Source organism: Pteronotus mesoamericanus, unplaced genomic scaffold (assembly GCF_021234165.1).
Source record: "Pteronotus mesoamericanus isolate MK-2021 breed Mesoamerican mustached bat unplaced genomic scaffold, CSHL_Meso_final scaffold_533, whole genome shotgun sequence".
NCBI classification, from domain to species: domain Eukaryota; kingdom Metazoa; phylum Chordata; class Mammalia; order Chiroptera; family Mormoopidae; genus Pteronotus; species Pteronotus mesoamericanus.
The window spans coordinates 4106831-4120334 of record NW_026555320.1 but is presented as its reverse complement, the minus strand read 5'-3'; the positions used below and the strand labels follow the sequence as shown (position 1 = coordinate 4120334).

Sequence of the window (13504 nt, the reverse complement as noted above, 5' to 3'; positions counted from 1 at the left end):
TAATTATATAATGTCATCAAAATCTCTATCTTTGAAGTTTTAATTGTCTCATCAATGTCATAATTTTGTTTTATCTGAGTCAAGGTGTCAGTTCCACACATGAAATTACTGCTATGCCTTTTAATGTTTTGTTTAAGCCTTTGATTTCCTCCTTGATTTTTTTCTTGCAATTTATTATGGAAGAAAGTAGCCTTTTAAATTGTCAGAGTGTACATTTTGGTGATTATATCCCCATGGTGTAGTTTGACATACTCTTCTGTCCCCTGTATTTACAGTTAATTGGGAGTTGCATATAAAGACTCAGTTGATCAGGTTTTGTTTTTGTGTGTGTGTATGTTTTCTTTTTGGAAAGATTACATTAGAGATGGGTTATTTATTTTCATCAGATGTCCATAATATCTGGATCCATTAATTTATTTGTTGTAAAAGGTGGTATTCTAATGTTATTACCCCTTCATTATTAGCTGAAAAACAAACTCTTCCTTGTCAACCTTTTGTATTCCTGGCAGTATAAATTGTATAGAAGAGGAAGGAGAAGGGCTCATTTCTTCTCCTTTGTTTAGCAATTTTCACAGGAATAGTTGCTTCACCACCTTCCCCTGGTGATAACCAATTAATTGGGTGGGTTCTTTGTTTGTCTTTAACAATCATCGTGAACTAATGAATTTAAACATATTTAATGTGATTCAGTACGTTGCCATTATCTTTTTTTTTTTTCCTTAGTTTACTGATGCGCAAATTGTCCCATCTGTGGATATTTTGGAGCTTCTTTAAATTGGTCCTTGAGTTCTTTTGACACAACTATTCTTCCTTGATTTCTGGTTTTCAAAATGTTTCAGGCTCATCTGGGACATTTCTTGTCCCGCTGTAGAATCAGTCTGTTTTCCATGGAGCCTGTTTTTTCAAGTGGTAGACGGTATTTCAGTATCAAACCAAAGTCTGGATGCTAGATGTGCTCATTTCTCCTGAATTGGGCATTGTTTTGGGCCTTAAAGTGGGAAGAACCAAAAATACAAAAAACCAAAATAGATCATTCTGATACTTGTAGTTCAGAACAGAACTACAAGGCTTTTATATGATATCTGTATATGTATCACCTCCCATGCCAAGAGTTTCAATTTTCATGCATTAAGTTTAAGTTGTGTTGTTAAGACGTGATTAAAGCCCTAGCCGGTGTGGCTCAGTTGGTTGGAACATCGTCCTATAACCAAAAGTTTGGGGATGTGTTCCCAGTCAGGGGCCTGTGTGTTCCCTAGTCCAGGAGCATACGGGAGGCAACCAGTCCATGTTTCTCTCTTCCTTCCTGTCTTTCTAAAAGCAATGAAAACAATATCCTCATGTGAGGATTTAAAATAAAGGACGAAGCACCAATTAAAGGCAGGAATGTGACACCAGATGGCAGAGTGAATCCAGGGAAAATAGGGCATGCTGCTCCTGGGCCTGGCCTTCCCTGAAGAAGGCTGTCTTCTGCCACTCGTGCTTCTCCAGGCATGTCCAAGGGCAGGGAAGCTTATCTCATTGTCACTAGACCACAGAAGATAAGAGTAGAGGCAGAGCTGCCCTAAAGAGATGGAAATGCACTATTGGAGTCTGAGCCAGCTTTGGCAAGAACAGAGGAATGTATTAGACTTTTCCTGCTTCAGGAAGAACAGAGGAATATATTAGACTTTGCCTGCCTGGAGAATTCTGAGACTGCTGCAGAAAAGCGCTGGTGTCGGCTGCTGCTGTTTCACCAGGCCCTCAGGGCCTGGCTCACACACACTTACACATTGACTGTTTAATGAAAACATGAAGGGGGTTTGGTGATCCAACGTCTAGCCTTTGTCCCTGCGCAGCTCTCAATTTGCTAATGTACCAGTGGCTTACAGTGAAACCTGCCCAGTGGTTCTGAGTGGCAGTCTCTCCTTGACCCAGAGAGAGGACGAGAACGGGCTTGCTTTCCAGAGATGGAAGACACAGCAGAAGGGTTAACAAGAGCAGATGAACACGCGTACCAGTTTTTTGGGCCCTGGACACCTTTGAAAACATTATGAAAGCTCTGTGCCCTCTTTCCAGAGAAGTATACATAGAGGCTGAGTTTGGATTATAATTTTGGGTGTTTCCCTTTCCCTGAGTCCTATCCTTTTGCCCCATGTTCACTTTGGATTAAAGGAAGAATTGACATCAGGTAAGATCAGTCTTATGTAAGGCATTGGTTCTCAAAGTACGGTCTTAGGTCAACTCGTTAGAAGTGCTCATTGTCATGTCCCACCCCAGAAGTTTGTGTTGGGACCCAGCCATTTGTGTTTTAACAACCCTTCCAGGTGGTTCTGCCATACCTGGAAGACTTCTCTGGTTAAACCCTGTAGTCCTGTGTAGTCCTGCTTGTGCCTCACACCTCCCGTCCTGCACCTTTGAGGGAACGTCTGCCATCCTCTTGTTGTAGCAGTACTCATTTCCTCCTAGGCTATGTCCTGCCCAGCCACGTGACTGAGGAGATGCTGTGGGAGTGCAAGCAGCTCGGGGCTCACTCCCCTTCCACCCTGCTGACCACCCTCATGTTCTTTAATACCAAGTAAGTGTTCTAGAGGCTCCATACTTGGCCACTGCTGGCATCTGCCCAGTGAAGAGGGTGGAAATTATCCACAGACTCCTGAATTCCTTTGACACATATTTGAGAGCCTTTGGGCTACCAAAAGCCCTCAGCCCCACCTGGCTGCATTTTGCGTGGTGACCTGTGAAGCAGACAGCCTTGCCAGACCCCCACCATCAGTCTTGATGTGGCTTCTCCACTAGACAGTGTGTGTGGGTGTGGGCCTGCCCATATGCTGGGAATGTGGGCATTGGCTCCTCTAAAGTGCTGATGGCAGAGGGCAAATGATGGTCTCCTCCTGGCACCCCTCCCTTTGCCTTGCTTTCACTTGTGGTGCAGGTACTTCCTATTGAAGACAGTGGACCAGCACATGAAGCTGGCCTTCTCCAAGGTCTTGCGACAGACAAAGAAGAACCCCTCCAATCCTAAGGATAAAAGCACGAGTATTCGGTACCTGAAGGCACTTGGGATACACCAGACTGGCCAGAAAGGTAGGGGAAGGAGGCAGGGGCCCAGAAACAGTGCTACTTGTCCTGCTGTGTCCTTGTTCCTGAGGGGCTAGTGATGAGTGTGGGGTTGGGATTTGGATAGGAATTCTCCTTTCTTTTCTCCTCAGCCAGAAACTTCAAACTCTTCAAGAAGCAGAGATACTCTGGAAAAGATAGCTCCCTTTTCCTTTGATAGTCACTCTTCATGCCTCACACCCTTTTCCCTTCCGGTATTTCTTAGTTGGGATGGCTGGAAGCCTGAGGTTCCAGATCTGGGCATGAGCTAAAGCAGTCGGCTGCCATGTCTGTGGTGGTGAGGTTGTGTTTTATAGTTACAGATGACATGTATGCAGAACAGACGGAAAATCCAGAGAATCCACTGAGATGTCCCATCAAGCTCTACGATTTCTACCTCTTTAAATGGTGAGGAGGCTTTATTCTAAGTGGGTGAATGTGTGCGTGCGTGCCTGTATACACAGGCATTCTCTAGTGCCCAACAGTAAAAACACCTTTTCAAAACAAAGCACAAAAGCAGCCTTACTGCTTTTCCCAAAGCATATGATGTACCTGCCACTGTGATGTAAAAGGGGTCCCTGCTCCCTGATGGTCCCCTTTCCTGGAAAGGAAATGAAGGTAGAGGGAGGCAGGTATGGAGAGGCTGCCTCCTTCACATATTGAGCATCTTCTTAGGCTTGACCTTTGGTCACTACCACCATCATTCTAGGGGGGTACCCCTTTCCATGGCTCCTGTTCTTTTGTGCCTGAAGTTTGGCTGCCATCTTCACATCAATGCCCGAATGATCTGTGTTATAGGTCTTCCCATGTTACTTAAATTAAAACCTTCAGTGGTTTTCTTTTACTCTGAGAAGACAGTAGTCCTAATATGGCCTTGTTAGGCCTTTCACTCACTCCCCGTTGCTAACCTCATCTCCATGTTGCTCTTTACACTGGCCCCTCTGCACTTAAGGGGCCTCTGCACTTTTTTATCCTGTTGGGCAACCTTCGTGCCACTCCACCCCCCTACCCATCTGACAGTTCCTCTCCATCCCTGTTCTCAAACACAGCTTTATCAGGGAAGCATTTTCATACTTCCTACCTGTTTCCTCAGGCTCTTTCCTCTATTTTATCTCTGACCGTTGGTCATTTTGTGTGTATTTGTGTAAGTGTTTGATTACTGTCTGCCTCTCCCCTTACCTGTAAGCTCCAGGAGGTAGGGACTGTTGGGTCTTGCTCATTCTCCAACATGAACACCTAATGCAGGACTAGCGCACAGTAGCTCTTCAATAAATCTTGAGAGGATGGCATGTGTTAAGTACTTAAGAAAGGTACAACACAACAGTGAGGGGTTAGGAGATTGGGGGGTAAGCCCAGGTAAGGGCCCCAGTCCCTCAGGTACAGTTGAAGGATTATCAGTGGATTGGTTAAAGGAAACAACTTGAGCAAAGACTTATGGCTGGACTCCGGTAGATGAGCCCTGGGAGCCCTGGGCAGCTGGTTAGTCAGAGGAATCAGCTGGCAGTGTGTGAGGGAGGCGTGGAAGAGAGGCAGCCCATCGTTGGTGTTTGAGGTAGTGCATGTTGACCGCATGGAATTCAGTAGCTGTGCCACCATACTTTCCAGAGCTGTGGCCTTCCCAACTTTTGCAGACATCTGTCTGGGAGGTTCAGGTGGGAGGATTGAGATTGTTGTTTTAACCAGCTTTTACTGACATTCTTCAGTCCCCAGAGTGTGAAAGGCCGGAATGACACCTTTTACCTGACACCTGAGCCAGTGGTGGCCCCCAACAGTCCAATCTGGTACTCGGTCCAGCCTATCAGCAGAGAGCAGATGGGACAGATGCTGACTCGGATCCTGGTGATACGAGAAATTCAGGAGGCCATTGCAGTGGCCAGCGCAAGCACCATGCACTGAGATCCCTTAGCCATGGTGCAAGGGAGAAAGCATCCAGGAAAAAATGGACAGACTTTCACACTAAAGAAGAGGCCTCCACTTTTTCTTTTCCTTTTTTATTGGTGTAGTAATGAAGCCTTTTGGACTGCTTCTGTTTAAAATGTAAAAGGAAACTTTGGCCCTTGTGCATCTTCATAAACCTGCTGTGGCAGACTCCTCAGCCCATGGCGGCTCTGGGTTTCCTGAGAGCCAGGTGTTCTAGAAAGTTGCTGGCTGACTTTTTCTTTCTTTCTTTTTTTTTTTTTTTTTTTCCTTTTCTTTTTTCTTTTTATTTTGTCTGGGGCCTGGGGAAAGGGCTTGGACTGTTAGGAGAAATGTGGCCCCTTCCCTTCCTCTTGAAAGACGGACTTGGTGGATGGACCCTCCAGGGACTCTCCAGCTGGCTTCCACTCTGGCCAACTTTGCTGACCACAGGGGGATGGTCTTTTTCATGCTCAGACATAAACTTAGCATCTTAATGGAAGGAAAATGAGGGGAACTTCAATTATGATTTATTAAAGACAATTTCTATTACACCCTCCTTTATGACAAGTGACATTTTAGATGTTAAAGTAAAAACTTTACCATGGCTTTTTTTTTTTTTTTTTTTTTTTTTTTTTTTTTGGCCTAACATTGAGGCCTTAAACTTGAGGCTCCTGTGCCTGATGGAATTCTTGTAACATACACTTGTGTATCATATAAAGATACCACTCTGTTTCTCTTATGTATTCTTAATCTAGTTGTTTATTAAGAATGACAAGCACGTCTTTTCAATATGATAGTGAACAACGCCTCTTTATTTGGGAGGAGACTGGCGGAACAGTGGAAGCAAAGCAGTGCCTGTTAATTGAACAGGCAAAGGTCCTGTGGGCGGGGGCAATACTACGCGGCTAGTGCATGCTGTGCGCATGCGCTTCTTACACCACCACCTCGGTCGCACCTGCCCCGCCCGCACGCAATGCGTCCTGACGTCAGCGACGCGTAGGGCGCGCTGACGATAGCAGCGGGTGTATATTGGCGCGCCTCTGACGCCAGAGGCCTCTGCGGCGTGGTCCTCCGAGGCTCGCGACTTCCCCCCCGCAGTGGCCATGGCGGACTACCTGATTAGCGGGGGCACGTCCTACGTGCCGGACGACGGGCTTACGGCACAGCAGCTGTTCAATTGCGGGGATGGTCTCACCTACAAGTGCGGGCCTAGCGGGCTCGCCTGGGCGAGGAGGGGGGCGGCGCGTTGGGCTGGGAGGCCGGGTGGGGCTTCCATTGAGCCCGCTTGGGTTCGGGCGTAAGGGACAGGTTCCAGGAATTCCCCAGCCATCTCTGGGGCTCACTTTGACAGGTAAAGCGGGGCGGAATGGAGGCGGCATTTTGATAGTGCTTGGGATTTTAGGCTGTAAACTCCATTCTCTGGGCACATGGAGTTGTCAGGGTGTCGGGGCGCTGATGACAGCTAGGTGGCAGAAAAGGTCCTGTCGCTATCTCCACCTTGTGCTCTGTCTTGCCTGTGACACATGGGCTAGGTCCGTGCCCTTTTTGCCCAAATGTCTTACGAGGTGATCTGTGGGGATGGAGTGTCCGGATGTGCTAAGCCTGAACCTTACTCCCAATTTGCTCCCCTACCCTCGTAGTGACTTTCTCATTCTCCCCGGGTACATCGACTTCACTGCAGACCAGGTGGTGAGTATGGCCAGTAAGTGGGTCCTTAGCATTAAGATTGGGCAAGATGCTGCTGTACCCTGGCATACCTTACCAGAGTGGGCTTTGGGGTAGATTTTATGGAATGGTGGTACTAGCATGGAGGTCATACAGGCACCTGTTTTATGGGGGATCTGACACCATCATGTTATATGTAATGTTCTCACATTAGCTGGCCTTACATCCTTAGGACTTGACCTCTGCTCTGACCAAAAAGATCACTCTGAAAACCCCACTGGTTTCCTCACCCATGGACACAGTCACAGAGGCTGGGATGGCCATAGCAATGGCAGTGAGTACCGTGGGGCATGAGGGCAGAAGCAGGGGCCTAATCTTCCCCAAAGGCATACAATCATGTCTTACTCTTTTATTCTACAGCTTACAGGTGGTATTGGCTTCATCCACCACAACTGTACACCTGAATTCCAGGCCAACGAAGTTCGGAAAGTGAAGGTCAGCAGGGCAAGGATCACGGTCAAGAGTTCACAGGGACTGCACTGAGGTGGAGTGGGTGGGAGTGGGGGGTTTATTTTTGCTCCTAATTAAGGATCCCTTTTTCCTACTGTGGAGTTGAGTTCCTGAGCAGAAGAGCCTGAGACCCTGGGTCTTAAGGCAACAGAAGACGACAAGGTGAACAGTGCCTACCTCACACCCATGTCTCCTATTACTGCGTTTGAGGTGCTGGTGTGATTTGACCCTGTGGCACTGCCAAAGGGGAAGTTGGCATAGACCCCAGTCTTCAGATCAAGAACCTGATGAAAGTGGTTCAGAAATGCCCATTCTCGTCATCCCTTCCAGAAATATGAACAGGGATTCATCACGGACCCAGTGGTCCTCAGCCCCAAGGATCGAGTACGGGACGTGTTTGAAGCCAAAGCCCGGCATGGCTTCTGTGGTATCCCCATCACTGATACGGGCCGGATGGGGAGCCGCTTGGTGGGCATCATCTCCTCGAGGGACATTGATTTTCTCAAGGAGGAGGAGCACGACCGGTTTTTGGAAGAGGTAGGCGCACTGGCAAAGCCAAGCTTCAGCAACCAGGCTAGACAAGGAGCCTTCTGTTGCCTAAGTGGCATCTTTGATGATCTCTGCTGTCCAGGAAAGATGAATACCTAACCAAGTTTCTGATTTCTCACACACACACACCCCACCCCCACCCCCACCCCCGGTTCTCAGTCTACCCAAATGTTTTCCCACATGCACGCTGTGTTCTTTGCCACCCTAAGGGTGAAGGAAATGCTTAAGGACCAACTTCAGCCTCCCCTTTTAATTCATCACTGGTCTGGTGTGGCCCTTTTTTATTCTAATGATTTATCAGCCTACTCCTTGTATTGTTACATTGTCCTTTCTATTCAGTTCTCATGCTTGCTACTACATTGCTGCAGACCACCAGGTTCACTCAAGGAGGGCGGTTTGGGTGCAGGTGTGTGAACAAGGTGGTCTTTGAAACCTCACCCCTGAGTTAAGGGCCGGTCCTGTTGGGGATCTGGTCCCTGATTGGCCCTTCCTCACAGCTCCCCTCCCCCTTAGATTATGACGAAGAGAGATGACTTGGTGGTGGCTCCCGCAGGCATCACATTAAAGGAAGCAAATGAAATTCTGCAGCGCAGCAAAAAGGGTGAGTCTTTGAGATGGGAAGGGTTCTGTAACCAAAGACCAGGACACTGATTCATGTCCTGTTCTGCTCTCAGGAAAGTTGCCCATTGTAAATGAAGAGGATGAGCTGGTGGCCATCATTGCCCGAACAGATCTGAAGAAGAACCGGGATTACCCCCTGGCCTCCAAAGATGCCAAGAAGCAGCTGCTGTGTGGAGCAGCCATCGGCACTCATGAAGATGACAAGTATCGGCTGGACTTGCTAGCCCAGGCTGGTGTGGATGTAGTCGTTTTGGTGAGCTGCTGTATAAGCAGGGCAGGGCAGTTAGGGAAGTTCCAGTGAAATATTCCAATCTCACTGGGACTTCCTCCTGTTGCAGGACTCTTCCCAGGGAAACTCCATCTTCCAGATTAACATGATCAAGTACATCAAAGATAAATACCCCAGCCTCCAAGTCATTGGAGGCAATGGTGAGGCCAGACTGGGCACTGAGGATGTGGGTAAGACGAGGGAAGCTGAGCTCCCACCTAGAATTTTGCCTGAGCCTTTTTCCTGTTCTTCATTGCAGTGGTCACAGCTGCTCAGGCCAAGAATCTCATTGATGCTGGCGTAGATGCCCTGCGGGTGGGCATGGGCAGTGGCTCCATCTGCATCACCCAGGAAGGTAAGATGCTTTGGCAGGGCCCTTAGCTCCACATGCCCTGGAGCCAAGTGCTCTCTCGGGAACTAGTGAGTCCTCCAAGAGGGGCAGCCCCAGGGCCACACAGGCCCCTTGGATGGGTGACATGCTGGAAGCAAGACGAGCTCTCGTCATTCCTCACTTGCCACTCCTCCCTGCCTAGCCTGGCCTCTTTGCTCCTGCTCTGCACCCTCTCTAAACTCTGGTCTGTTTGTTTTATTTAGCAGCTCCCAAGATCCCTCCAGACATAAAGTCCCACAGCCCCAAATGCCCTTCTACTGTCACGGGCTGCTATAGTAAGTCCGGCCCGGCCCACTGGCCCGGCCCAGCTGCCCACTGCCCGGCTGCTTGGTTGACTGTAGCTGTAGCTCCCGGGGTTTGTGGTGCCGATGGGTGGGCAGGGCAGACTGAATGACAGACCATGGTTTTGGGGGGCTGCTCCAGAGCGCAGCTCCCTCCTCTTACTGGGGTGCTTACAGGGCAGGACCCCCTTCCCCATGTGGACCCTGCTCCACCCACATTTCCAGCAGTAGGGTACAGCTCAGGGACCAACTCTGGAGCACACACTTCCTTCCACATGATCACTTCCCTGATCTTGCCTGAGCTGCCCACCACATAGGGAGCAAGGGGTGGGCCTCTGGGTACTAACTGCACAGTAACCCTACCCCACCTGATACCAGTTGGGTGGGGCTTTCCCGGCTGCTGACTGCACGTGCCTGAGGCTGCCCTGGGCCATGCACACATGCACGCGTACATGCAGGGTTGAGTGGTGGCCATCACAGCTGTTTGTACTGTTCAAGGCAGATGGGGCAGCCATCCGACTTGTCCTCAGCCAGGCTGCAGTCCTGGTTCAGGTGTAGCTCACAGTTCCTGGGTGCAGAGTTGTGACCACAGAGCTCCTTGCCTGTCCCCACCAATTCCACCCACCCATCTGTTCATCTTTTAACAGTGCTGGCCTGTGGGCGGCCCCAAGCAACAGCAGTGTACAAGGTATCAGAATATGCGCGGCGCTTTGGTGTTCCCGTCATCGCTGATGGAGGAATCCAAAATGTGGGCCATATTGCCAAAGCCTTGGCCCTTGGGGCATCCACAGGTGAGGCCCAGCGCCTAGAGAACCGGGTGGGACTCCTTTCCCATTGTCATTCAGGGTCTGCCCCTAACACTCCATCTGTCCACAGTCATGATGGGCTCCCTCCTGGCTGCCACCACTGAGGCCCCTGGCGAGTACTTCTTCTCTGATGGGATCCGGCTAAAGAAATACCGTGGTATGGGCTCTCTCGATGCCATGGACAAGCATCTCAGCAGCCAGAACCGATATTTCAGGTGGGACGGGAAAATGAACTAACTTATACCAACCCGTCACTGATGGTCTTATTTGTGCTTTGACCTTGTCCATGTCTCTTGCCTCTCTCTGCAGTGAAGCTGACAAAATCAAGGTGGCCCAGGGGGTATCTGGGGCTGTGCAGGACAAAGGGTCCATCCATAAATTTGTCCCCTACTTGATTGCTGGCATCCAACACTCCTGCCAAGACATTGGTGCCAAGAGTTTGACTCAAGTCAGGTAAGCCTGGAGAGCCTGGACGTAGGGAGAGGCTGATCCAAGGCCAGCTGCCCACACCTGACATCTGCCCCTTTTCAGAGCCATGATGTATTCTGGGGAGCTTAAGTTTGAGAAGAGAACATCCTCAGCTCAGGTGGAAGGTGGTGTCCACAGCCTCCATTCGTAAGTCACCAACCCTTTCCTACCCATCCCTGAGGTGGTGGTCTCCATTCTTTTCTGCTGCCCTCACCTCACAGCTGGTCCCTCTGCCTACAGGTATGAGAAGCGACTTTTCTGAAAAGGGATACAGCGTAACCCCATGGTTTTTCAATAAAAGTTTGAGAAAAAGTGATGCCTGATCTTTGAAGTCAACAGGCAGGTGGGGCTCAGCAGCTGCCACGTCACAGATGCACACAAACACAACACCCTTATTTCCGGGAAAGCCTCAGGACCTGAGGCCAGGGTGTTCCATGGACCTGGAAGGGGTAGTAACTCTAGATTCAGAGTGCTCCTGAAGCAGCTCACAAGCCAGCCCTGACCAGCTGGCGCTCCCAAGGGTCAAGCGTTCAATCTTAGATTCTGTAAGCCGACCATGGCTTCGTAAGGGTCAGGTAACAGTCCATGGAACTTCAGACTGACATCCACAGGGCCTCCTGCTAGCCCAAAACTTGGCCACATGGGACCAGACTGAGACCCCCACACATGTTCTCTAACTGGAATTTCAAAAGAACCTCCTGGAGAAGGAATTGAGGTGCCTCTGCACATGAGCAAGTAGACGGACCTACGGCCTTGAATGGTTGTATATACCAGCTCCCGGCCTCTCACGGGCCATGCAGTCTAGATGAAAAGGTGACCCCTTGGTTTCTTCACAACCCCCATCAAGGCCCCACTGAGCCAGCAGCCCCTGGCCAGCAATGCACCTACTACAAAATGGAAGAAGTGGGTTAAATTATTAATTTGCTGGCAAGCAGGACAAGCATTACAGTGCCACAGGGGAGACTGAGAGGGTTGGGAACCCCTGCACTCTGCATAAGGCGCCAGGGCCCTACTGGAAAGATCGGGTGAGTTCCTGGCTCTTCACTCTACAGTTTGGGACAGAGGTGTGAGCGCGGCCCCTCCAGGTGGGGGGATGAGAGCAGCTCCAGTCACTCGGCCTTCGTGACACAGGAAGTTGAAAGTGGCACAAGCATTGGGCTGCAAAGACAAGGCCAGCATCAGCTGAGCTAGGGCTAGGCCGCGGCTCCCCTCAGCGCTCCCAAGCCCCGCTACTGACCGTGTCCTGCACTTCCACAGCGATGCCCCGCTGCCTCATGGCTCGCAGCACCTGGGGCTGCAGCCGCTCAGTCCGGTCTCCGGTGCCCACCACAACGATCTCTAGGGAAGGATGGGGGCAGAGCTCGTCCACAACCAGGTCTGCTGACAGGCTGGGGTGGGGTCGGGTGGCTTTTGGGGTCTCAGAGGGCCTCAGCCCTTCCCTCTAGTACCTATTCGGGGCTCCAGCATCCAAAAGAGAGAGAAGCTTTCTTCCGTGATGTCCTGGTGGGATCCTACCTGTGTGGGGAGGAGACAGGTTAAAGTCAACAAACCCACCCAGCTTTCCCCAAAGGCCTGCGCCGCAGCGGGACCGCGGAGGAGCCGAGGGTGAGCCGCAGCTCCGGCCCTCGCTTCCTCCCCGCAGGGGCGGGCTCACGTTCCACTGCAGCACGGAGCGCGGAAGCAGCGCGCAGGGCCCAAACACGCGATTTCCATTGACCATGAAGCCGCGGCTGCTGTAGCTGTCGATGTACATGGCGTGCGGGGCCTCGCGTTGCAGCAGAGAGATGCGTGTCCGCTGATACAGCTCATCGTCGGCCGGCGTGAGGCGGTGCCCACGCCGTGGCGCCCTGCGGAGGGGCTCGGTCAGGGTCTGAGGGACCAGAGATGAGCCGCAGCGGGCGAGAGGCGGACAGGGACGCCGGAACTGGACTCACCACAGCAGCTCCGCGGGCGGGCGGCGCAGTTCGGGTCGCGCTCGGTACAGGCGTCGAAGCACGAACGCGGCGGCCATGGCGAACCGGTTCCCAGGGTCAGTGGGGTCGCAAGGAGCCCCGCCCAGTGCTGATACAGCGCCCCCTGAGGCCCGGAGGGCACAGCGCAGCTCGGCCGGCCCAGCGCGGGAATGCTAGGGAGCTGGCCAGTGCCACCTGTCCCAGGGAGGCCGCATCCCCCTGCGCGGCTCCGGTGTCTGCACCTGCGGCCCGCCCCTGCCCGGGCCCCCGCAGATGGTCCTGAGGGAGCCAAACACCTGGTGGCGGGGCTGGCCTCAGGACACTGCCTGGGTCCCAGCCACGGCCTGGTCCCCGGCTCTGAGCCATCACGAAGGTCTCCTGGGCCTGGGGCGGGGCGGGGCGCACCTGGCCGAGTCCCGCACACCTGGCTAGGGCCTGGTGCCGACTTCTAAGCCCCTAACCCCGGTTTTGGGGCGTCAGGTTGCGAGGGCGGGTCAGGCGGCTCAGGTTTCCCCGCTCTCCCAGGTATCACGCCCCTTCCCAACCGTCATCCGCGCGACCGTTGGCGTCGCCGCCGCGCGTCCTGAGGGGCGTGGCTGCGCGTGGATTGGCTTCTCGGGAGCGCGAGGGGGCGTGGTCGGGTGGTTTCTCCTTAAAATGGCTCCAGTCTGCGGCCAGAGCTAGCGGAAGGGGACGCCGTGGTAGGGTACTTGTGGGTGTTTGGGTGGCAGTTACTAGACGGAACCGGACCAGATCTTCAACTAGACGGCGGCTGGAGCAGCACTCAGTCTTCACTCGCTCTGCTCGCGTCCCGAGAATACTCCCGCTCCCGACTTGAGCCGAAGCAGAGGGCCTACTGGCACGAGAGTCGCTGGCCCCCGCGCGGGGTTTGGGCATCTTCGCGCACCCGACTGTGTCGTGGCTTCAGGGGAATGTTGCCGCGTCTGCTGTCCGCGGGGCTGGGCGGGTGGGAGGCAGACTCGGTTCATACGGGGGCGGTCTCAGTGTATTTCTGGGGA

General features: G+C 52.1%; 3 protein-coding genes across 6 annotated transcripts in view; 2 read left to right on the top strand and 1 right to left on the bottom strand.

Annotated features, from left to right (window-relative positions):
• QRICH1 (glutamine rich 1) overlaps positions 1-5926 on the top strand; it is a 41123-nt gene extending 35197 nt beyond the window's left edge. For all 3 annotated transcript variants that reach the window (XM_054594766.1, XM_054594764.1, XM_054594765.1), the window contains 4 exons: positions 2446-2554; positions 2912-3063; positions 3393-3483; positions 4779-5926. In XM_054594766.1, the coding sequence (XP_054450741.1) occupies positions 2446-2554; positions 2912-3063; positions 3393-3483; positions 4779-4971 (545 nt within the window). In that variant the 3' untranslated portion in view covers positions 4972-5926. The remainder of the gene's footprint in view (positions 1-2445; positions 2555-2911; positions 3064-3392; positions 3484-4778) is intronic.
• A 45-nt stretch (positions 5927-5971) lies between these two features.
• IMPDH2 (inosine monophosphate dehydrogenase 2) lies at positions 5972-10845 on the top strand. Of its 2 annotated transcripts, XM_054594769.1 has the most exons (15): positions 5972-6175; positions 6615-6663; positions 6872-6973; positions 7060-7134; positions 7480-7686; positions 8212-8299; positions 8373-8572; positions 8658-8748; positions 8847-8942; positions 9182-9253; positions 9907-10050; positions 10136-10280; positions 10375-10518; positions 10597-10680; positions 10774-10845. In XM_054594769.1, the coding sequence occupies exons 1-15, from the start codon at positions 6078-6080 to the stop codon at positions 10793-10795; spliced, it is 1617 nt and encodes a 538-aa protein (XP_054450744.1). In that variant the 5' UTR covers positions 5972-6077; the 3' UTR covers positions 10796-10845. The 2 variants fall into 2 exon arrangements, with proteins under 2 accessions (XP_054450744.1, XP_054450745.1); XM_054594770.1 differs by lacking the exon at positions 9182-9253.
• Positions 10846-11428: 583 nt separating this feature from the next.
• On the bottom strand, positions 11429-12570 carry NDUFAF3 (NADH:ubiquinone oxidoreductase complex assembly factor 3). The gene is made up of 5 exons (XM_054594774.1): positions 12468-12570; positions 12188-12380; positions 11982-12048; positions 11771-11871; positions 11429-11691 (listed from the first exon to the last, which is right to left on the bottom strand). Exons 1-5 carry the CDS (start codon positions 12542-12544, stop codon positions 11575-11577), a joined length of 555 nt encoding a protein of 184 aa, XP_054450749.1. The 5' UTR covers positions 12545-12570; the 3' UTR covers positions 11429-11574.
• Positions 12571-13504: the final 934 nt, after the last annotated feature.